At 35.2% G+C, this 26,597-nt stretch overlaps 1 protein-coding gene across 1 annotated transcript in view; it reads right to left on the reverse strand.

Annotated features, from left to right (window-relative positions):
- The window catches only part of LOC139118773 (fibropellin-1-like), a 58,371-nt gene that overhangs the window by 27,361 nt on the left and 4,413 nt on the right, over window positions 1–26,597 (reverse strand). The window contains exons 4-14 of the mRNA XM_070682223.1: window positions 25,266–25,385; window positions 24,544–24,660; window positions 23,289–23,408; window positions 22,043–22,156; window positions 17,025–17,129; window positions 15,232–15,360; window positions 14,282–14,404; window positions 13,792–13,941; window positions 11,909–12,145; window positions 9,303–9,409; window positions 8,421–8,517 (exon numbers count right to left, since the gene is read on the reverse strand). Of these exons, the coding sequence (XP_070538324.1) occupies window positions 8,421–8,517; window positions 9,303–9,409; window positions 11,909–12,145; window positions 13,792–13,941; window positions 14,282–14,404; window positions 15,232–15,360; window positions 17,025–17,129; window positions 22,043–22,156; window positions 23,289–23,408; window positions 24,544–24,660; window positions 25,266–25,385 (1,419 nt within the window). The remainder of the gene's footprint in view (window positions 1–8,420; window positions 8,518–9,302; window positions 9,410–11,908; window positions 12,146–13,791; window positions 13,942–14,281; window positions 14,405–15,231; window positions 15,361–17,024; window positions 17,130–22,042; window positions 22,157–23,288; window positions 23,409–24,543; window positions 24,661–25,265; window positions 25,386–26,597) is intronic.

Raw genomic sequence — 26,597 nt, forward strand, 5'->3', positions numbered from 1 at the left:
GGAGGGTCACCATATTTTGTGCAACTATAAGAAGGCAAGATGTAGCTGATTTAGTGCTTCATCCAAAAATATCTAATCATAATACATGGAGTCTATCAGGCAAATTATTGACAATTTTCCCCCACAAAACATGCTATATCTGTATATTATATATGTTTGATAATGTATTTAAATGTACTTTGCTTGAATGGGGAATCTAAAAAGTGGTTCACTATCCATGGTGTCTATGATGAAACTATGAATAGTTTTTTTTCCAATACAAAAATAGGTAAATCTGTGCATTTATGTATGCTGAATTATTTACATTATTGTTCTTGATTAGACTAGAGAGGTTACAAGTCCATGGTTGTGCAAGATTTATGCATGGCGGTCTATGATGAAACTATGAATAATTTTTTTCCAATACAAAACTAGGTGAATCTGTGCATGTACGTGCCCTTGATTATTTATATTAATGTTTTTGATTAAAGTAGAGTGGTTATAAGTCCATGGTTGTGAAAGAAATTTGATTTTGGAATTTCACTTAAAAGTAGATTTACTGTACATGGTATCTATGAGAGAACTATGCACAATTTTTTCCAATATAAAACTGACAATATCCTTGCATTAAGTACATTTGATAATTGATATAAACTTTTCCACCTGTTGCATATGTTTTTGTCGCTTGTCTTTTATCAGTTTTAACTGTTCAAGGTGTTTTAGTAGGATACCACTGCATCTTCTTTGCTTGTGAAATTTGTGGATAATGTGTACATATTTTGTTGGTGATTTCCTATTCAGGAAATATCACACAGACAATCAAAGTTTTTGCCATAAAATCAGCTTCTGTCAAAAGTGACCCTCCCCCAAGATAGGTTTATAAAAAGTGACCCTCCCCCTTGAACTGTTTTCTAAAAAGTGACCCTCCCCCCAAATTCCCCCAGCCCACCGCCCTGTAATTACTGAAGGCTCCCTAAAGTCTGTTGTGTCTTTGATGTATGTTGGTTGTTTCTTGACGATTTGTTTGAGAAAATGGTCGATGAATTCTGATATGTGAAATGTTGGACTGGAGCATCCACTTATAATTGGCCGTCCTACAAACTTACCTTCCTGGTGGCGGCATTTTATGTATTTTCGGTAGGAGGTACCAAAGTGGTGTTTTTTTTTTTCTATCGACTGGATTCAAATATTCATATGTGTGATAGTCAATGTGTTTTTCATTGTACATTTCTGTTGTGAGATTGTGTATGTCTTCTATTGTATTTTTTGTGTCATCTGTTGCCAATTTTGTGTGGTATCATTGATTGCTAGTGGACGTTGGCATTCTCTTATGTAATCATCAGTGTTTAAAACTGATGTCCCCCGTCCTTTATCAAATGGTTTGATGGTTATCTTCTTGTTTTTCGATAGTGTTTTCAACGCTATTTGTTCTGCACGTGTCATGTTGTTTTTTGTGTTTCGAATAGGTGTGTTAACAATAGCCAATTTTGTCGTTTCCAAATAATTTTCTAGTTTTGAGTTTTCGGTTGTATGTGGGATCCATTTTGAGTTCATTTTGAATGGGTGTTGTACGGTTTGTTTGTGTCTCATGATATATCGGAGTCTCATTTTCCGAATATATTTTTTTATATCACCTAACAGGTGGATTCTGTTAGGACAATTTGCTGTGGGAATGGCAGACTTCAACAGTTCAAATTGACCTTCAAACTGACCAAGCCTCGTTCTGGTTCATAACGGAAGTCAAGCATCGACCATCAGAAGATTCGATTCACTGGGATTTTTTGGCAACTACGGTAATTGAAATTTCTGTGCACACAATTTATACGACAATTACGGTTACGATTCTTTGTTTAGAACAAAAACAAGCTTTTTAAGGCATTCATTTGATGACCTGTGACATCAGATGACTAACCTTTGACACAGTCAGCTGTGTACCCTTCTGATAGACTCATTCAGTCATTGATTCTATTGCAGAGCTGTACTATGAGCCTAGAGTAAGTACAAACCTAACGTATTTCGTGCGTCCATCCTTGAAATATTTCGTTAAACTTACTCAAGATGCTTTTAAAGTCTACCAGAAACTAATACTTTGTTAAGGGAATCGAATTTAAGAAAACTTTAATTTTGCAGTGAGGCATTCTTATAAACCCGGAAGTGCCTGCATGAATTTGAATGCGTTAAATTTTACCACAGTAAGCCTATAATGTAGAGTGACCGTGAATTTAGCAAAGGCTCTATCTCGACTGAATATTTTTTCCACTACTGAAACTCAATGTGTTTGTGTCATGGGGCTGACAATTAACCACATTTTCGACTATGACAGTAACTGCTTTTAAGTCACTCGATGTTGAAAACGAAAACAAAATACATGAAGATCTTATTATTGATCAAGTGCTCGTGATTACGTGTCGTAAATTCAAACAATGAATGTTTACAAACAAAGATGACAATTTTTGTTACCTCTCAAAAAATCAATGTTAAGTGATTTAATTTTGGTCAAACCTCCAGATACAAGATGAACAAATATGTCAAAGTAAGCAAAGTTGAGCAACTGCATACATTCACTTCTTTATTTAGCTCCGCTGTTTTTTGGTAAAAAAATCTTCTTCTCTAAAACCCCATGTCCGATTGCTTTGAAATTTGATATGCAGTTCACTTGGTGTGACCTCTGTTAGGTTTGTTCAAATCAAGGTGGAATTTCTATATCTGTATTTTAAGGCAATTTTTATCACAACTGGAAGTTGTGATATAGAGGTGGTTTCAACCGGTGTTTGATGTCGTCCATTTCCGTAAACGACAAAAAGTCAAAAACTGCTGAACAGACTGCGTTGATATTTGGTACCGATACATAGACTGGTTCCAAGGTTCCAATTCGAAAAATTGAGCCAAACGGAGCGGAGGTTATGTAGTTTTGGGAAATTTCTAACCCCCCTTTTTAACTAATTGATTTTAGGGGTCTTTCATATATGTAGTTTTGGAATGTACACCAATCCTGCATTGTGGACTGTTTTATGAGTTGTGGAACAGAAATGAGGTTTTGATGAATGTTAGAAATATGCAGGATGGCTGATTCAAAGTATAAGAGATTTCTATGCTCTTTTGGGTATCAAAAGCAATAAAAAAAACCATATTTCATAGTTTAGATTCTCACTTTTGAGATGACCCTAAGCATTTGTTATGTAAACATCCTTGAGTCAATATACAGACTTTGACATTCCTGAGATTAAGTATCCATGACCTCACATGTTACAGTTTTTCACTACCATGGTATGGCCCAAACCCATTGTTATCAATGGTGAGTGTGGACCTGTCTACAGGAAATTGGGGTGAACAGGTTAGACAATGCCATGACAAGTTGCAAGGTAGCACCAGCATAGAGTCCTATGCATGTCCATGTGTTCTCACAGGAAATTACAGGAAAAAAATTATTTGAGAAGTTTCTCTCCTTTAAATAGAAGTATATTACAATTTAAACCTGTCATGGATGGATTGCTCTCAAATGATCTGAAACACAGTTATTGCCCATAAGCAACAAATCTATAGCAAGATTTATGTAAAGTTCATGAACTTACACAAGGTATTAGACAAAAGATGACCATGACTTTGCTACTTTTCAACATTTATTTCATTCAGATTTCCTCAGCTTAGTGTATAAATTTTGTAATCTTAATTACTGTCAACTTAGCTTTACTAACTTATTCTAACCTCATTATTCTAACACTACTGTTATACCTTATAACCACAAAATTTCAAGAGATGCATATATGATTGTCACTTAACAAACAATTTACAAATATGTCTTCTGCTGTTTTCTCCATATACATATACATGTCCCTTTTCTCATAAAAATGGGCTTAAAATCGCAATGTGAAAAATAGTCTTTCAGCTGTATGTTGCTCATTGACTTCGTGGTCTGTCTAATTAGTCTCCACGGACACCGTCCGGGGGGACTTATAGGTTTGGTCATGTCCGTGTGTGCGTGCCTGCGTCCGTGTGTGCATCCGTCCGTCTGTTCACGCAGATATCTCAGACATGCCCTGGTCAATTTCTTTCAAACTTTGCACAAGGATAGTACCCTACCCCATACAGATGCACGTCGATTTGGCCATGTTAGAGGACTTTTTAGTTTACACCACCATAGACTACCATGTATAAGTCAGCTGTCTATAGAATCCCATGTATAAGGCCAAGTAAAATAAAAATTTAGTTTGTCATCATATTCATAGTGCAAAAAGGATTCAGTGACAGTTTTTAGTCCCCATGGATGAAGTCCAGGGCCTTATAGATTGGGTCATGTCCCTCCGTTCACGCAGATATATAAAATATTTTGACAAAATCTCCCGTGACCTCGGTGACCTTTGACCTCAAATATACATATTTGTCCATAACTCAGTAACCACAAGTGCTACACCCTTCATATATGGTATGATGGGACATCTTATGACGCCACATATTGTACCTCATTAATTATGTGCATATCTAATTTTGAGCGAGCCAATAGAGCTAGGTCTGATTTTTGGTATATAGGGATGACTTAGCAATTCAATTTTTTTGACAAAATGTCACATGACCTCAGTGACATTGGATACATCAGCTACATCCAATTGCCATGACAAATTTCATGAACTGCTTCTTTTATTGCAGAAGCCTTTAGGTCTCCATCACATTCGTACTTCATTATTTGCTCTTTCCATCAAGGACTTGAGAAGGTTGCATGTCTATGCATTGGGATTGTCTTTGACAGATCCGAACAAACAACCGTACAGACTGGTTAGTATTATTGCTGACATTGCACTATACAGACTATACAAGCCTGTTCGTGCTGAACCTATGACTGATGATCATCGTCATTTCATACATCTTCCATTTACTAACAAAGGAATTGATGCCATTAATATCAGCAATATACTTCACAACAAAAAAGTTACATCAACTATACCTGTATACTTTAAGAACCAGTCTGTACCTATTCTGTCATATCAATACACCAAGACAATCTCCAATAAAATATTCAATTACAATATAAGGCATTGCGGCACTTAAAATTGATGAATTCCTTCAAACACCAGCATCCTGTGACTGCTCTACATCTCCCTTCAAATATACTCCAGTTGGCCATGTCATCACTGGTGATCTGAACTTGGTTGAACATCACCACCTTCGTAAGATATTATCTTGTGGACCCAAGTTCAGAGAACCTCGCAGGATCAACTGGAACCATAATTTTAAGATCATTATGGACTCAGTTGAAGATTATGCCAGGAAATGGGCTAAAAGGGAGGATGTAGAGTTGGACACACTGTCAGAATGGGTCAAATCTGTGAGGAAAATAGTGCGTGGCCGTATTGGTCGACTAAGATCACATGTTTGCAGAAGACCCTATTCTGTATTTAAAGATCCTGATGCTGTTAAGTGTTTGAATGATATCCATGACAAATATGTTGTCGTCCCTGCTGATAAAGCTGCCAATAACATAAGTCATTCATGGATAATTTTAATATTACAACAAAGGATGACCATAATAAGTTGCCTAGCTTATACTGGATACCAAAGCTCCACAAAACACCTTACAAAGCTAGGTTTATCGCAGGATCTTCAAAATGTTCAACAACAGAGTTATCGAAGATACTGACTTCTGTTCTTTGTACTGTTAAACGGGGACTTCAATCATACTGTGATGTTGTCTTTTCTCGGAGTGGTATAAATCAAATAAGGATATTAAAAAATTCGAAGGAACTCTTGGAAAATTTGAAATCAAGATCTGTTTCAAAAATAACATCGATTAAAACTTTCGATTTTTCCACATTGTATACCACAATACCACATGATAAATTGAAAGAACGCTTGAAAAACATCATCAACCAAGCATTTTTCTACAAAAACGGTTCACGCCGTTACAAATATGTGGTATTAGGGTATAATTCTACATATTTTGTTAAAAATACAACTAATGCTAAAGTGTTTTATACCGAGAAAGACATTATCAGTATGCTTGATTTCCTCATTGACAACATATTTGTTGAATTTGGAGGACACATTTTCCAACAGTGTATAGGAATTCCCATGGGCACTAACTGTGCTCGCTTACTTGCCGACTTATATCTGTTCTCATACGAGGCAGAATTTATCCAGAACCTTATCAAGCAGAAAAAGGTCTCTGTAGCTCGTACTTTCAACCTAACATTTAGATACATAGACGATGTTATTTCATTGAATAACTCTGAATTCAGTAAATATCTCGCTATGATTTATCCTCCAGAATTGGAGATTATAGAAACTACAGAAACGGCCTCTTCTGCTTCATATCTGGACATTTTATTTGAATTTGACTCCAATGGTCACCTTTCTACTAGGCTATATGACAAGAGAGATGATTTCAACTTTAGTATAATTAATTTTCCACACCTCATCAGTAATATTCCACTCTCACCTGCTTATGGGGTATACATTTCCCAGCTTATACGATATGCAAGAGCATGCAGTTCATATGGTGATTTTGTAGAGAGACATGGCCATCTCTCTTTCAAACTGTTAAATCAAGGTTACACCAGAGCAAGACTTGTCTCTACATTCAAACGCTTTTTTGGCAGGTATCGCAAGCTGGTAGATAAATACAATATCTCTCTTCGACAAATGATCACTGATGGTATCGGTGACATTGGGCCTTAGTTAGTGACCACTACCTATCTGACTTACAGATTGATATATGGCGGGTGCCACATGTGGGGCAGGATGCGCTTACTATTTTCGAAACACCTGACATCACTTCTTGGTCTTTTGGCCAGAGGTCCATATATCTTTCTTTCATGAATTTGACTTTGTTTGTACCGTCTATTTACTGTCTGTTCTGTGCTGTTTTGTGTCTATGTTTACAACTATTGTCTTACAAATTTTGACCTAGTGTTATTGGATTATGGATTGGTATGATTGCGATTATTTGACCTGAAATATACATATTTGTCAATAACTCAGTAACCACAAGTGCTACACCCTTCATATATGGTATGATGGGACACCGCATGACGCCACATATTGTACCTCATTAATTATGAGTAGTTTCACAATGTGCCAGTTGTGATCAAGTGCCATTGGCGCTATTTTTGTCATTTTTGTTCAAAAAATCTTTAAAAATCTTAAAAACCTACAAGTCACATAGCTCTGGTACTTGATAGACAGGTCTATAAGGAGCTTTTTCAGATTTGTTCACATCGTGGAGAAATACATAAATTTCTATTTTAAAGATGATTTTTGTCAATTTTGGTCAAACTATAGTTTTCACCAAAACTGCTTGCCTTATCGCTTTGATATTGGGTATCATGCAGGTTCATAGGGATAATAAAAATGTGATGCTATTAAATGATGATGACATCTACAATTTTGTAATTTGGGCATTTTTTACAATATTTTTATCAAAAATTGTGTTTCTCAAATATTACGAGTCTGATAGCTACGATATTTGGTATGCAGGTCACTACAGATAAGAACCTTCAGAAAAAAACTAAACTAAGTCAGAAATACGCATATATTAAACATATTAATCTCATGTAAACAGTGCATGATCTGGAATCCGCTGTTAGACTTACCTGTTTCAAACATGATTGCAAAAAAATAACATGTTTGGTATATGTATACACAGCACCAACAGAAGATGTCCTTGGGTATTAACACTTTAGTAGCTATTTGTAAACACCTTTTGTGCATATTGATGTCCTTGGGCATTAACACTTAAGTAGCTATTTGTAAACACCTTTTGTGCATATTGATTTCCAACTATTATGAACTGTTTATGAATCTGGCATGCTAGAAACTAGTTTTTACTTTGTCATTTCGGTAAGGGTAGTAAAGATAGCTTAAAAGAAACAGGAGCATTCTGCATTTATATAACACAAACATCAATTCCGCACTAACCATTTATTTCTCAGCTAATGACATTTTTATTGACAGAAGATATTGAAAGATGATTAACTTTAATGTGACAATGTGGTTGTACAGGTTTGACAAGCTTCATGACAGAAAACCAGACAGTCAGGCTAAAACCTGACCATTGAAAGGCTATTGCATTTACAGAGTCCCGACTAACCCTTTCTTCAAACGTAGTATTTTTCAGAATCATTGCAACTATTTCTGATACTGCTTGTGTTCAAAATTATAGGCAAAAGGGCTACTTGGAATTATGATAGAGTAACTTTTCACAGTGCAGAAAACAAATTCCTGGTTTTTCAGTATTTTTCTAGTTGATTGTCAAATCAACAGCTGCAATGGACATCTGCAGCACATTGCATTGAGGGGATATTTGCTTGAATTATAATGTATGCCAGAAAAGCCAGTAGACCAGTGCAAAATTGATGCACTTAGAATATAATAGTTAAAAAAAATCGTTATTGGGTCTTTCATAGCGGGCATGTAAAGGTGCTATTATGTAGATATTGCTGGTTTCTTACCGATGCATTCTGGGATTCCCTGGCATAAAATATTTGGCTGCTGTCTGCATTCAACTCTGATAGGGAGGCAAACACTATCAGACTGGCAACCATAGCCCTGATACAGAGAGAGCAAAATTAATGTAATACTGATCTGCATGGTTAAAATCATTACACTTGTTTGGAGACATTTTGAAGAAAATGAAATTAAGATCACAAGATTAGGCAAGCATACCAGCCCATACAATTTCTTCTTATAAGATATTACAAGAATATTATAAGATTCTTACAAGAATTTTATATGCAAATAATTAAGAGTAAGAATCTGATAACTCTTGTAAGATTCTTTTAAGATTTTCTTTCAATAGTGTTGACAATTCTTTCGAAATTTAGAAAGTGAGTATGCTAGCTCTATAGCTTTACAAAAGTTTGTATGATGACATCAATTTTGAGTTTTGTAATAGCAGTCTTAGCAACAATGAACACTATTGAGTACCCACTTAGTAATTACCTGTCTAGAATGAGCCTCAGGGACAGATATTGGGACTCTCAAATTTGACAAATCTTTTGTGATCCACCACTTGTTTGGGCTCATTTGAAAGCTCTTCATGGAGTAGGAACTATTTCAATCATCATAGTGTTTCAAAAATCAAAATTTTTTACTCCATAGAGTTAACACAGGAATAGCGGCCATTTTGAATTTCAGATAAGGTAATGTGTTCTAGTACTAAACTTTTTTGATGACCCATAATTCTTGATTTGGAGAATGGTTGGGTTTCATTGAGGACAGTTTGAGCAAAAGTTTAGGTATTTCACTCTCAAGATGTGAACAACCCGGCCCCTAATAATACGATATGTCAGTATTGGCAGTACAAAAAGCAATTGCCAGATATTCTATATTACCTTGCATGGATCGTAGCATTCACATTGGGAGCAACCATTACCATCTACAGCAAAGCCAAAAGTGCATGCTTTTTCACATTCTATGTCAGGACAGTTGTCACTTAGATCTGAAAAAGTTAAAAGAAACAGATATCAACAAGTGACAACATCATTATACGAAAGCTTCATGATACCTTGTACTTCACATCAGACTTGAGGAAAGGATGGATAACGTGAGTTTTCTAACTCTGAGTCAAGATGTATCAAATGTATTTCCATGATCAATTCTAGTTTTTTCCATGTGATCAGTGTATTTATGTATTAATTGTTTCTATTCTGTTATGTATATGGACAGGTACATATGTAGCAGGTTTTTTTAACATTGCACAGTACTCTCAGAGTTTAATCACTAATTACAAAACTTTATTTATTATGCAAATGAGCTGTTAATTAACTTGACATTGCTCAATGCTTCAAGGGACAATAAGATATCTATCAGATCAACATTTGCAGCACGTTTTATTTAATTTAATGCTGTAATTTTAGAGTAATGTCACTAAATAGAAAGTTCATTAAATATGCAAATAAACCCTAAATTAACTTGACACTATTCAATGATTCATAGCACAATTTAAATATTTATCAAATCAATATCTGTAGCACGTTTCACAAAATATGGTGCCTAATAACAAAGTTTATTAAATATGCAAATGAACCGTTAATTAACTTTACACTCCTAAATGCTTCACAACACAGTTAGATCTCTGTCGGATCAGTATATGCAGCAGTTTTCATCACATTTGATGCAGTTATTTTGGAGTTATATGACTAATTGCAAAACTTCAAGAAACATGCAAATGATCTAATTATTAACTTGACACTGCTCAATGTTTCTCAGTACAATTTGATATTTATCAGATCAACATCTGTAGCAAGTTTCATCAAATTTAAGGCTGTACAAAGTTCATTAATTATGCAAAAAAACCTAAATTAACTTCACACAACTAAATGCTCTATACCACCGTTAGATATCTGTCGGATCAGTATCTGCAGCAGATTTCATCACATTTGGTGCAGTTATTTTGGAGTTATATCACTAATTACTAAACTTCATAAAATATGCAAATGATCTATTTTTTAACTTGACACTGCCAAATGCTTCTCAGTACAATTAGATATTTATCAAAACAATATCTGTACCAAATTTCACTGACTTGGGTGCCGTAATTTCAGAGTTATATACCTAATTATAAAGTTCATTAAATATGCAAATGAACCCTTAATTAACTTCACACAACTAAATGCTTTACACCACAGTTAGATATCAGTCGGATCAGTATCTGCAGCAGATTTCATCACATTTGGTGCAGTTATATCGGAGTTATATGACTAATTACAAAACTTCATAAAATATGCAAATGAGCTATTTATTAACTTGACACTGCCCAATGCTTCTAAGTATAATTAGATATATATCAGATCAATATTTGTTGCAAGTATCATCAAATTTCGTGCAGGAATTTCAGAGTTATGTCACTAATAACAAAAGTTCATTAAATATGCAAATGAGAAGATAATTGACATGACACTCACAGTATCATCATAATGTTCTGAGATTGTCATCTGTGAAAAGTTTCATGAAATTTTGTTCAGTATTTCTTGATATATGTCTACACTGTCATTACCGTCTCCATAGGGAAACCATTGCACGGAAAAAAACAATATTGCATAACTTCATTAATATGCAAGCCACACTAACCAAAATCTAATCAGTTCTTGCAAGTAGCATATGATACCTGTGTACCAAATCTCACTTGAATCCGTTCAAACGTTTTTGAGTTATCGTGTAAACAGACAGACAGACAGACAGACACACATACACACACACAAACACACACACACACACGGACAGATAGACATCACTATGACATTAGCCTACGTGTATACACACGTGAGCTAAAAATGAATAAATGAATAAATGAAATGAACTTTTGACAATAAAAGTGAAATATTACAAGACACCACAGAGGTAAAAGAACTCTGACACAATGACCCTGCAGTTGCTTTGTTAGTCACAGCATGGAGGTGGCCTATACCTCCATGCTCAGTCAGTTATTGTTTTTCTCAGAAAACATGTTCTTGAGAGTGTTTTCGATGGAAAACAATATTTACAACAAAACAACACTTCAATAACAATTAACAAACTGATCTTTATAATTGAAAGTATTGTTTATTTTAATATCATTTCCTTTGTTTTTCTCTTGGATTTTGTGTTTTCTCTTTTTGAGATGTCCTTAAGGAATTTCAGTAGATATTTCATAAGAGCCCGAACAAAGTAAGGATTTTCATGTAGCCTAGACGGTAGGGTTTTCTGAGTCTGATACCAAACTGAAGTAAGGTGAAGGGAAATCGATTGAACTTTCAGAATAATAGCTATTGAAATGGCATTTGTGATGTGTGTATGTGGATTCTAAAAAGGTTGCGTGCAAATTATCGATGGCAAGATCTTTCACATTTGCTGCCTATATTTGCTGTTATCCCAACATATCAAACACCAAAAATTCAACCTACACTAGCAAGGGTATATAAATCAAACTCTATTAAGTCAAGCATTAATTGCCACTCACTAGGGCAAAATGGATGACTCCCAGAATCAGTCTCTGTGTCCGCTATCTTAATGCCCTGCTGGTTGACACACCAACATTGCTGCTTATTTCCAATTCGATGGCACTGAATATTTTCAAACTGTCCACTGGCATCACACTGGGGTATGTACATATCCCTACCATATGGAATACCATACATATAGGGACTTGACAGTACCGCCTGGGCTTCAGCTCTTGCTCTCTGGCATAGAGAAGATCCTTTGAGATACAAAGATATATCAACAGTTATAAAATACATTAATTTTAGCATGTAGACTGGAAGGTATGTCATATGAGGGCGCTCCAACATTTGCTTCCTCATCAAGGGAATATATTAAAAGTCAGTCATGGGAGGGTGCTCCAGCACTTGTTTCATCTCTTCTTTCTTTTTTAGAAAAAGGAAGCAAAATTATTTCATAAATAATTACTTCGATGGTAGATATGTCTAGAATCATCATGAAGCATCATGTCTACGTAACTGTAATAAGTAAAGCAAATGAAAAATGTACAAAGAATGTCTTGAATAACAAAGTGATATAAATGTAAAACATCCCCATTTTTTGCTGAAATTCATCAAGGGAAACCACTGGCCATGATATGCACGACGATGTTGACCTCAATAACAACATCTTCATCGTGCTCTTTGACCATGGACCCTTGTTTTTCTCTCGAGTCTATGGTCCATTCTTTACTGCCTTAAGTCTTATCAGACCTAAAGATTTATGATAAATTCAGTTGCATCATGCTTTTTATCTCCTTTACTCTCTGGCTTCTTACACAGCTTTGCTGGGGATGTCTTAGCTTGCTTCATCTCTGAGGGGCAAGTGAAGATAGGAGCGCCCTCGTAGGACACACATGCAAATGTGTCCAGCATGCTTTCTTGCCTCATTTTAAGGCAATTTAAAACTTTCCTTACATTATGAAAAACTAACACTTTGAATGGGAAAAAGCAATGGTGGTGAACTAGTGAAACAATGTTTTTTAGGTACATGTATCAATAAGACATTGTTAAGCAATCAGGTTCATCCTTTTAGTTTGCTTTTGAATTTCACAATGCAATCAGAATAAAAGCTCCCCTTGCTAATAATACTCTTTGAGTGCTGTAATTTTTCCCACCAAAAGTTTAGTGCAATATTTTTACAATTTTTATGAATTTTTCTGTATTTCTTTGATACTTTTGGACCAAACGGACATCAGTTTCCATTGGCAACAGGTTTTAATCAAATTTTGGCAAAAATCTGAAAAAAATTCGTCTAGGGTACATTTTCTAAACTTTAAAGTTGACAAAAATTGACTTTGGCACTCAAACGGTTAACATTTTTATTTTCCATTATTCTTGTCTTGTTCTACAAGACAGTTTCTTGTTCTACTTGAAAAATTAATGTAAAAATGCCAAATATTTACCACTTGCTGACACAGCCTACACATGTCCGACATTTATTGTTAACAGCTGAAATTTAGTCCGAACTAAAACACACTTGTCCAAAATAACATTGCATAGTGAACAACGCAGTATGTCGGCAAGGCTAATATTTAGGACTTGATGATTAAAATTTGATTAAAAGTTTTGAGAAAATTAAAACTATGAAACTCGTTTTATGAATAAAATTTTCAAAAGTTTGTGCTATAATTGCCATACATGTTGTTAATCTTCACAAAGCATACAGTCTCAGACAGCTGTTTGCACATGTCCCCATAATATTGCTTTAACTCATTGGCCTTTCTTAGAGTGTCAAGTTTTCATGCTGAAGTTTCTCAAATTTGTAATTAAAAAATACTCAGGCAAATCAAAAGTGTTTGTTGGTTAAATTATGATGTGTGAATGATCTCATAAAATATGGTATTGTCAGAGGTTCTTGGCTTACCTGAAAGATCTGGTTCGGTGCACTGAGGTGTATTACATCCACCGGCACTCATGCAGCATTTCTTCAGACCAGTACAAATCAGATCATTTTGACAAACATTGTTACACGTGTCATAGATGATGGAAGTCGGACATGATCCCTCCTTAGAAGCTGTGAACAAAAATAGCATTGGTGACGCTATAGCTCTCAAGGCATGGAGCGTCCAGGTACATGATTTAGGCTACCGAAACTGTTGATTGTATCACATTGTGGTTTGTTGATGGCACACACTGCATTTAATATGGATAGTATGGTAGATTAGGGTACACTACATAAAAGGTTCACAAATGGTGCACATACAAATTATTTTTAAGACGTCCGCAACAGCCCGTGAACATCCCTTAACATTGCATAATACAGGGGAACCAGGTTGACTTGTCAGTTTGGTTCACACAAGCTCTTGTCGAGTCTAGCATATAACATAAGCAATATAGTCTACTGGATGTCTTACTTGCTACTTCTGTGCAGTCAACTCCCTGCCAACCACTTGCACAGGTACACATGTATCTTCTGTTTTGAAGGTCATGGCAAAATCCCCCATTCTGACATGGATTACTCTCACACGCCTTGATTTCTAAAGATAAAATGATGAAAAAATAAGGAAACGGGGAAATAAAATGAAATTTATTGTGATTTCATTTCACTGCCAAAAAGTACTGAAATTGTGTTTGTGCAATGTTTATGCTCTGCCATGATTCAAATTCCTAAGGTTAAAGTAGACCACTGGTGATTGGTACAAGATGAGTGACAGTTTTGCGGCACCCTCTCTCTGTAAATGATATTCAACGAGGCATTAGGCGCAAAGCAAATTGTTGAAATTCCTCCTCCCGCAAAACATAAAGACGAACGTCTTCACACAGTTAACATAGGATGAACACTAATTTGTTCTTCAAATGCATTACCGCACTGAAATATGTATTGCATTGAAATATGTATCTACAGTGTATATGTTAATGTCACTTTTTAACATCGGGTCAATTGAAGCAGAATAAGTCATCGGTGAGGTGACGTAAGTGTTCCCTGACCAGTGAATCAACAGTGATGAACGCATTGCAAGAATTAACACAGAAATATTGAATTTGCAGCTCTTCAATTAGATGGATAGGACACTTTAAAGTTACTTGAAATTGCTGAAAGTTCACTTGAAATTGTAACAATGATAGATGACTCCAAGAATGTTTTGGACAGTGGGCAGCTGTGTATCAGTTGCGGCTTATATTGTTACAATACATTTGATAGTGTGCTCAAATCTGATAAATTTGTTCTTGTATGTGAGAATGATTGTATACAATTTATATGAGATGAAAAGCCTGCTTGGAAGTAATGGCAAGCTGTGATTATTTACTCAATTTACCGTGGATAGCAAAATGTTGTGATATGAAAATGGCTTTGACAATTTACCTTTCCCACAGCGGTTTCCAGTATACCCATCTGGACAGTTGCATGTGTAGCCACCATCTTCGTCATCATCATGAGGGATGCATGTACCACCATTCCTGCACGGGTATTGTTGACAAGCTATATTAACATCTATAAAAAATGAAACAAAATATTCTCAGTATCATGGGCAGCAACTCACTATGGCCTTGATTCTATAAAATACCTTGGGTGTGGAGTATACCGAGGCTAAATATGAACCAATCTTCCTTTAGAAAAGAGGGTCTGACAATCCTCATTGGAAATGTTTTCCATCATATAATTCCATTTGCTGTTCAAGAAAATGGGCAAATCTTATAATTTCACAAATTGGAACAAATCTGGTATGGCAGGTCTAAAATAAGGGTAGTCCGATCAATTTTCTGCTTGATCACTGCAACCTAACTACTCCAAAGGTGTGAAACAGAATCACTCAAAAAACACACGATTCGGGTTTTCAACTGGCTGTGCACTTACACAAAACATTCAGAACTACACTCGCATATCCCTTGTTGGATCAAAAATTTAACCATCTTTTCGAAAATCATGCTGATGAACCAATTTTTCGTATCGTTTGAAGAAATCGGCCTTGTTTTGAGGCCAAACACTGTGAAACAGGGCCAGCAGAACATTTCTACCATGTGACATAATTTATTCTACTGCTGATCGGCTCAACAATACAGATCACCAGTGACGTCTTGCAATGGCTTTCGTTTTGGTTGTTGATTGGCCAATCAGTTGTAGAATAAATTACATCATATGGTAGAATCGTTCTGCAGGATTGTATGTAGATTGAGTGATTCTGTTTCACACCATGGGAGTATTTAGGTTGCATTTGCGGGCAGATCGAGTAATCGATCGATAGATCAAGCAGGAAATTGATCAATCTAGCAGACTACCCAGCCCACAGGTGCCTGTGTTAAAAGATCACCAGAAAGGCTCCTCATAATTTTATTATTCTTCAATTAAATCTGATGTTGATCAAAACAGCCAGGTAAGTAAATTCAGGAATATGCAGGTTAGAAGTGTTTTTTATACAGGTTTAACTCAACCTAGAGTTCCATGCACATCATCGGCTTCTGTCAGCTGAGTCCAAGAATTGTACTTTCATGACACCCCTAACCCCTTGTGGTTGGTATAGATGTGATGATATAGTTTTGATGATAAAGCCCCCTCTTGATAAAGTTGTGATAATAATCAGATGAATACAAAATAATAATTTTTCTAAGAAAACCACTACAAAGATTCTTTCTTTCTATCAGGACCTGAATAAGACCAAAGCACCTGAAAATCAAACAGGAAGAAAACCGGAACGTTTTTGACACTTTTTAAAATTCTTTTTGACAAATATATTTTACTCTGTCATAATTATCACTAAATGTGGCATGTGACTTTGCAATACCACTTGTGCAGCTCATAAACAAATCCTAATGTACTTTTACGATAAAGAATGTACATGCTTGACCAAACAATAAACTGCAGGGCCACTAAACTATATAACTTTTTGATTCTCGTTTGTCGTTCAGAAAATAGTGAATGGATAAATTTACTCTTCCTGGTTAATGGGTATATCAGTTACAAGCATCTTCATACAGTTATAAGCTTGATTAAGGGCTTAATTTTGTATGGAAGTTAAAAATATACTCACACAATGCATAGGTCTACCGCGTGTATTGACTTATTGTACAGAAGTAAAACCACATGAAGTCTTACATCTTACACTGGTTGGTCGTGTGTAATGATGTATAGTATGCAAGTAACAAAACAAGAAATCTTACATGTTGCACAGGTTGGCCCTGTGTATTGACGTTGGCAGAAGCAATATCCCCTCAAACAAGTACCTCCATTAAGACATGGATTACTGCTGCAGGAGTCATCATATACTGGAAGTAAGATACAGGAAAAAATGATTATGGCAGTGATACGGTCATGAGAAAAATGAAGTTTGTGTTGCTAGATCTCCACAAACAGCTAAACTATCATCTGTGGTTTGTTTCTTCTCATCAAGTAATGTCAGCCATTTCCAAAATTTGTACATTTTTATGAAAAGGAAAATCAACAAAGAGAAAGTTGTGGGTCAAAGGTTAACCTACATCTAAGCACATGCTTGAAGAGATAAACATTGAAATTTCAATTCATGAAAATATTGCCGAGAAAAACCACGGCTTTATATGTTTGATTTAAATCTACAAATACTGAATTTGAGTCGCTAAATTGTATATTCCTCACTTAAGGTACATGTAGAATGAGCTTCGGGGACAGATAGTCGGACTCTCAAATTCTATTCTTTTCTGATCTACCACTTATGGGGACTTATTTTAAAGCTCTTGGAGAAAGAAAAACTTTCACTGGCTTAGTTTTTTGTAAATCCAAAATTTAATTATCCCCCATAAAGTTAACACAGGAATTGCAGTCATTTTGAATTTCAAATATCCCAAATGTTGAGTAATTTGTTTCGCTAGTTCAAAACTTTGCACGGTGACCCCCAATTTTTATTGTTGATTTGGTAAGAGAATAATGGTTGAAAGTTTCATCCAGGAAAGTTTGAGCAAAAGTTTAAGTCTTTCATTTTCGAGGCACATACTACCTTAAACCGTGTGCATTAGCTGCTGACATGACAATAGCTTCAAACTCTGTAACTTTTGCCTATTTTCCTTCATGTAAATTTTGTGTCGGGAGTACAATTTCTTGTATTCCCAAAATTCTCTTGAATAATATTAAGTCATCACTTTGTCAGCATAGTCTGTAAGTTTGCCAAATGTTATCTTATCGAAAGCTGAATTTAATTCTTGAATAGAATTCATTAATTTGTTGACAATAACAATATATTGAACATAATTCATTATGTTAAAGGCTATTATATTGTAGCTTAGCCAATAATAGTGAATTTTGAAACAATATCATCCCAGATTATTACAGTAAGTGCTAATGTATCTGATTATCTGACATTGTGGCCCCAGGTGTTTTCTACATCTACAAATTATCCTGGCATTGCCAATTAAACTGTAATATAATCACAAATGTACCCCTCCTGGCCAATGAAGGCCTCAAGCAAACATCTAACTCAATAATGTACCCGTCTTCATCTTGTACATTATTTGTCATGCAAAGTTTGCTTTCATCCGTTCTGGGCCAGGAAGAGGTACATTATTGCTTAAATATTTGTATTTCAACATACTTTAGGGAGAAGAAGAAGAAGAAATCGTACAATTTAACGTGTTCAACAACAAAAATAGTGCAAATATTATTGAAAGTTACGGCCTTTGTCCCTTTCAAGCACAATGTATTTCAACTGTACGTGTATGTTTTCGATGAGAAATTATTGTATTTTATCATACATGCTGTGCCTGTATTGCCATTCTCCTATTGTTTAGAGAGTACTGATATGAACCCGTATTTTAACATGTTAAAATAGTAGTCATATTTTCAATGTAACTGGAACGTTACTGCTGGGCATACACGTTGGTATGTTCATACACATAAAACAGCTGACACTCCAAAAACATCATTTATAATTATGGTCAAAATTTTGTAGTTCACTTTCAGTTTTTGGGCATTGCACTAAAGTACAAGCACAGTTTTTATAGAAAAAACAAACAAACAAACATTTGCATTGAAAATTTGTATATACGGTATTGTGAATGACACCTTGGTGTAGCAAACTAAATTTTCAACTTGCTGTTTACGCTGCCAAAATATACAGAACGCCACTGTACTAATCTAGGGGGTACACGTTGATTTCGGATTTTCATCATCTTCTCACAAACCACATTGATATATGGATTTTTTCAGTCATTTTGAAGAAATTCTCATGTTTTGAGACCAGACATTACCATTTCACTCTACCTTATGTTTTTTTATATAAACTGTCATACTGAACTAGAACATAAACGTCCTACAAATTGCGAATGTGTTGACATTGTAATACTTAAATTTTGCACTCAGAAAGTGTACCACAATCCCTCCCGTGAACGTGGAATGACCCAACAGCAGAGTAATATCAACAAGTGATATGGTTGCCATAACTCTAAATTACCAACTTTATATGAGTACAGCGAGGAGCATGCAAGGCTGCCTTCTGTCGATTTTGTTGCTAATTTTGGGATGTCGCTAGGAAAGAGTCATAATCAAAGCATGCATGTATAGTAAAGGGGCTACATAACTCATCAAAATGTGAACTTGATGTAATATAGACCAAACCTTCATGTAATAACGCCTGAGAATTGGTATGAGAGACAATATCAGTTCAACCTGGATCCATAATAAAATCATTCCTGTTTGTGAAGAATGTTATGCAGTATACACTGTAGATAGAATAACTTTTCTTCTATTTTACTATAGAATGACAAAGGGACTTGATGCTTACAATCCCCCCATATTCGTTATGGCATCAGAGTTCCATCATAAATGTGTAAAAATAGACATTTTTCCTGCAAATTTTGACAACACTTTAGGAAATCTCTCTTACAGGAACTAATGCATAATGACATCAGAGTTCGGCCAGTAATATGTAAAAATAAATTATTTTTTCAAAAATTTTGACAAGACAGTGTTAGAAATAAGTCTTACAGGCATTCAGTGCTTTGTTACCACCAATGATCTGATTCAAACTATAAAGATCACATGATAAAGCATCCAAGCATAAGCTGCAAAAATGACAAAATCTGAGTGAATTTCTGTACATATTGGTATATTTGTGATGAAGTATGAACGTACAATTACAATCAGCACCTATCAGGACAGCCCATAGAGCTGTATCTTTTTGCATTTTACCTTACGAGTGACTCAGAGGCCAATATAGCTCCGCTGTGTTATGTAAGAGAATAACTATTTTTGACACATGTTGATAAAGAAGGTGGAAATCTTTGATAGCTCATTTCAGTGGCCAGACAAAAAATGGCAAAAATAGATGCAAAAATACACACATTAAGATCATCCCTAAAAACATGTCAACCAAAGCTATTACTAGACGAGTAGGTTTTTGAGAATCAAGTTTTCTGACCAATAATGGCAAAAATTGCCCCTAAAAATACACAACTGCAGATTTCATCATAATTTCAATCATATTAAAATAACCCCTTAGAACCTGTATACCAAATATCAAAGCTATCAGACGTGCAGTTTTTGAGAAACACATTTTTTGACCAAAAATGGCAAGAATTGCCCAAAAAATACAAAATTGCAGATTTCATCATAATTTCAATATATCATATTTAATTCATCTGTAGGAACCTGTATACCAAATATCAAAGCTATCAGACATGCAGTTTTTGAGAAACACATTTTTGACCAAAAATGGCAAAAATTGCCCCAACAAATACAAAATTGCAGATTTCATCATAATTTAAATACATCACATTAAGTTCATCTGTAAAGAACCTGCATACCAAATTTCACAGCTATCAGATGAGTAGTTTTTGAGAAATACATTTTTTGACCAAAATTGATAAAAATTTCCCCAAAATTACACAATTGTAGATTTCATCATAATTTTGATAAATCAGATTTTGTTCATCCCTATAAACCTGTACACCAAATATCCGTGAAAGCTGTCAGACAAGCAGTTTTGATGAAACAAATTTTTTGACCAAAAATGATAACAATTGCCTTAAAAATACAAATTTGCATATTCTGCACAATTTGAACAAATCTGAAATAGACCTATGTACCTATGTATGAAATATTAAAGCTGTCTGATCTGTAGTTTTGAAGAAGATTTTTAACGACTTTTTGACCAAAAATTACAACAATTGCCTTTAAAATATCATAATCTGTATCTATCGTATAATTTCAATGTGCAGCTGATGATGAGATGCATGTAGATATGCATGAAATACATTGTTTTTAAACCAGAAACTCGCACAGGCACAGTTCCGATGACTGTTTCCCCAAAACTTGCAATGCATGAACTATATTATTGCATCAGTTAGCTTGTGGTATGAAAGATATACAAACCAGAAATTTATGGAAGACCTTTCCCAATTAAGTTAGCTTTATGGAAATTTCACAACAGCATATTATACCATCAATCAAAAAACTAAAAGATAACTATACCAAAGAAAACAATTTAACATCGGATACATTCAAAAAGTAAACAAATATATATAAATACCATCAAGGACAGTGTGTTCATATTTGGTTTGAATTGGTCCATTCAAGAAATATTTAAACCAGAAAAACAAGAATGACAAAAGTAAATAAGGTCTGAAACTAGGTACTGGAGGTCAACTTTAGCAACATGCATAGCAGAGGAATGTTTCAACACAGTCCCTCTTAGTTTGAGCAGGTCTGCCAATACTGTTCATGAACAATGACAGGAAATGACTCATAAGCTGTTTCAGTTACTGCCTGCACTCCTACACATGATAGGTACACTTCATACAAATAGGTTAGAGATCATAGAAGTTGACTCAGATGTGTAGGCTGTTTCAGTTACTGCCACCACTCCTGCACATTTGCAGGATTTCCCCTTTTTCTTACCTCATTTGCATATTTTTGACACTGACATGTTCATATGAACAACATCACATCTCAACCCCTGGGTCTACCTGTACATCAAATACTAAGATAGTAGGTGTGGTGGTTTGGGAGCTTTTAAGTCAGACGGATTTACATCCGCACATACATACAGACATACAGACACCACTGTGACTCATCATTTAAGCTTTTTTTGGTATTTATAAACATACCAAATATGAGGTAACAATAACATCAGTGAATGACAATAGTATAATTATGATGTTATCTATTCATTAATAATAAAAATTGGAAATGAAAAACAATGAGCAGAACTTACCTTGAGTCTCACAATGTTGTCCAACATACCCTGATGGGCACTGGCAGAGAACAAAGCCACTGGTGATAGGCAAACAAGTGCCTCCATTTTGACAAGGGTTTGACCCACAGGAATCTGAAAAAAAACAAAACATTTACACTTGAATGTCTAATCATAGCATCATGAGTTAAAGGTGATCAAGGTATCTGCGATTTCACTCAGCAAACGATACAATTTACACTATAATTACAGACACGCTTGAGCTACATATATATATCATTTGACTAAATAATCTGCTTCAACAATTTTAAAGCATATGAAATGTAATCACAAACAGTCGATCAGCCAAGCCCTCATTTGCATAGACACAATCAACTGAGCCATGTCCATTAACTTTTGAATTTACTGTAAACCGGGCCATTCAGAGTACTTTTTCTGTCGAAAAAAAACATATACAGAGTAAGCGATTAACACTAAAAGCAGGAGATAAACACTCCCTTGATTACAATAATCAGATAAACACTATAAGCAGATTAATATACACCTGTGTAGGCAAACAAAGAGAACACACCTGTAACATTTTGTATCAAAATATTATACTGCTCAAAAATAATGTACAAGATGCGCTCAAAAATTACCACATACGTAAATTACATGTTGAACTATGCCGTTTGGTGATTTTATTCCAAAATCTTTCATTAGTTATTTTGTAAAATGATGTCAAATTGAGCCTTTGCTGTGACACAAATCTACTGGTCTGCTTCTGAGCAATTTACTGCAAAATAGCAGAACTCAGAAGTAACCGAGAGGTAGTTCCATATAAGCTCTACCAAAATGGGTACTTTCTAAATTTTTAAATGCTTGCATTACAGTGGGTGTCAAAATTAACGATCCAATTTCCCTATGAACTGAGAGGCCGCGGTGGTTGCCATGCTGGTTTGACCCGACTAACGACCGTGCCAGGAAGGCCATATGACCTCTGCTAATTGTTATTATAATGTCAAACGCGACATCACCCACAGTGTACACTGAATTTTACGTTATACTTTTATAAATCTTGCGTTACGGTAGGTGTCAAAATTAAAGTTCAGGTCAAATTGCAGAGCACCGAAAACAGTCTTGCATCTTACGCTCAAAAATATTACTAATTTCAATTTAAAATCGCCTGAAAAAAGTTTACAGGCAAGAATAAATAAGTAACCACTTGTTTAGCAAAGATTATGTACATTGATCAAGTCCAGCATTCAAAATTGCTGTTAATACATACCAGTTACTTCACAACGCAAACCAGACGTGCCTGCTGGACAGCGACACCTGGCAACCATCCCTCCAATGGTTGGAGATGTGTAACACCAACCTTCGTTGCAGTTGTAGTTCTCGCACAAATCTGTTGGAAAAAATATGACCAATCTGAACATTGTCTTTCTTGGCAATTTATGGTGAAATGTGCCCAAGGCCAGGGACAGATATTCAGACTCAATTTTTTACAGTTCTTTTCTGGTCTATGGCTTGTGGGCGCTCATAACTTTTCACTGACTTAGTTTCATGAAAGTTTCCCCACAGAGTTAAGATAGGAATTTGTTGATAGTTTGCTGTAATTAGGAAATTTCAAGCAAAAGTTATGTCTTTCACTTTCTAGGTGCATATACTACCATAAAATGCCAAGCTGCAGAGTGAATGGAAGGACAGGGTGATTAGGGTGCTTATGACGCTGGCCACTTTAAAAGAGTCTGAAACAAATCCTGGCAACCATCCAGAATCCTTGAAACCGATCATAGTGAATACACAGATCAGCCATCTTCAAAAGGCACTGTGTATAGATGGCAGCTCGAAAACTGTCAAAGTTATGGCAAATTTCTATTGCTTTTGATGGCCGATATTATATGATAATACAGGGCCTGAAAATAACACTTGTCCGAGATCCAGGACCAGTGATTTTTCATCAGGACTAGTATAAAATTACCCAGGCTCAAAAGTCCATGGACCAGTACAAGTGGACAGATGAAACTACATGTATACCAAACAAGAACTTGAGAAATCTGCTAAGTAAATGTATTTGCAATATGTCTGTATTACAAAAATTGACAATTGCAAATTCCGAGCAAATCTGATAATAATAAATGGAAATATAACACAAGTTTAACCCTTTGCGTGCCAAAGTCATCTTTTATCTCCTTTATAAAATGTAATGCAGACAATTTTTTCAGATAAAGACAATTTCTTTGCAGATTTTTCCCAAAATTTTGCAAAAAATTTGTAGCCAATGAAACGTATTTTCCCTTTGGTCAAAAATTATCACAAAAAATACAGAAAAATTCATAAAAATTGGTAAAATGTTGCATTAAAATACGGGTGAGAAAAATTACAGCACTAAAAGGGTTAACAGAAAAACGAATCTTTCTTGTATTGTTATTCAAATTTTATTTGGACCAGGGGATTTTACCTTGGGACCAGTGAAATTAAACGGGTCACTGCATGGTCCTAGGACTGGTGGAAAAATAGGGAAGTTTATCTTTACTTACCAGAGATACGTGATTTGCAGTAAGTCCCAGTATACTGATCAGGACAAATGCAATACGGAGTGTTGTATTGTATTGAGCACGTACCGCCATTGTGACACACATAATCAGTACATACATCTGGAGAAAATATAAAGTGAATTTAATAAACTACTGGATGCAAGAAAATTCCGTGTGTGGTGTGTATATCTGATGGAAAGTTATCCTCAGCTGCATCTTTTCACATGTTTTCGGAAAGTTATTTTACCGTACTGAATGAGAGAGACAAACTTGTTTCTACATATGCACCATGAATATACGAGTACGGAAGTTAAATGTGGAAATCACATCTCGGCAGGCACCCCAAAAATGTGGTTGCCAAATTCTGCATACAAAATTGATACATCATATTTATGCCCTGAAGGCTGAATTGAAAATAATAGGAAATGAAAATGATTTCTTTATTCAGTAAGCTATAAAGACACAACGTCCATTAAGTACAGAAGTCATCTATTTAAGATGTCCCCTAAAGTGAATTCATTACAATATATACACAATGTATGATATGTGGATATTTACCATTGATAAACACTCATTTTTCATGATTTATTAAGTTATACATGCTTCATAGCCAATTGATGTACTGTGCAAATGCACATACTAATATGTGACATGTTTAATCTGAGAGCAATAAGATGCAGTTGCTTATTTGTTTTGTAAACTAAGAAAAAGACAGAAATACATACCATGTACATTCTCCTCACAGTAAGCACCTATGTAACCAGTAGGACAATAACACACTTCAAGCACGCTGTTACATCGCCCTCCATTTTGGCATGGGTTTGAGTTGCAGAAGTTACCTTCTTCTGTACATAGTAAAGAAATGAAATGGGTAGGTAAGAAAATTGAATCCATGATGAAAATCTTTTTACCGAATTATGGTGACAGTTGAGAGGACATTAATTAGCAACAGGTAATTAAGTTTAATATTGCACACTTTTTGAATATCCAAGCATGCAATTTTTTGAGAAAAACAGAAGACAAGGCATTAACCTTGAAGCACCACTGAAGGGAGGTACACCACAGGGTAATTAGACATTATTTGTGTTGATTTTTCCAGTTATGATCAAAAATTATACACTGTGTAGTAACTTTCGCCGTAGACTGAACATGGGTAATGGTGTCACTTGTATATTTTGGCATCCATTGTGAACTAAATAAGGGTTTCCAGAGGGTTGTTTACAAAAGCAGATTACAATGTGTAAAATATGATTTTATTAATCATAATCATAATTTATTAATAATCATAATTATAACAACAATGGAGTTTCCAGAAGGTATTTACACAAAAAAGATGACATTGTTTGTAAAAAAAGCAAGATTTTATTATTCTGTAACATTCATATTAATAATTTATCAATATTCATAATTAATATTTGATCATAACTGGAGAAATCAACACAATGTCAAATTAGCCTGTGGGTACACAGTTATTTACAATAATATAATAATAATAATAGGTTCTTATATAGCGTACATATCCACAAGTACATGTGATCAAGGCGCTTTACAATTATTATTACCCCTGGTCACTGGACCTAATATGATACCACTCAACTCCCTGGGAAGCATTCAAAAGCTCTGATGTGCAGCAAATCAGCGCAGCAGAGCTGAACGCACACATTACAACCACTGTCCTATCAGGTACCCATCACTCCTGGGTGGGGAGAAGCAGTGAGGAATAAAGTGCCTTGCTCAAGGACACAACACCATGGCCATGCCGGGCTCGAACTGACCATCCTTTGATGGTGCATCCACTGCTTTAGCCATTGGCCCATGATGCCTCAACCCTTTATCAAACTGTAAACTGCAGCATAGTAATGTAGCATTTAATAATACAATGTTACCTCTAGACATCTAATATCCCGCAAACAGGTCCACATAGTCACGATTGGTATCAATATACTGTAAAACAAGTCTTTTTAGCTATCATCCTTGTTTAGTTTATTTAGCTAAGTATTTTAAATTTGCTAATTTAAGATGCCGCTAATTTTAAACTTTTCCCCATATTTACTATG

Source organism: Ptychodera flava, chromosome 19 (genome assembly GCF_041260155.1).
Source record: "Ptychodera flava strain L36383 chromosome 19, AS_Pfla_20210202, whole genome shotgun sequence".
NCBI lineage: Eukaryota > Metazoa > Hemichordata > Enteropneusta > Ptychoderidae > Ptychodera > Ptychodera flava.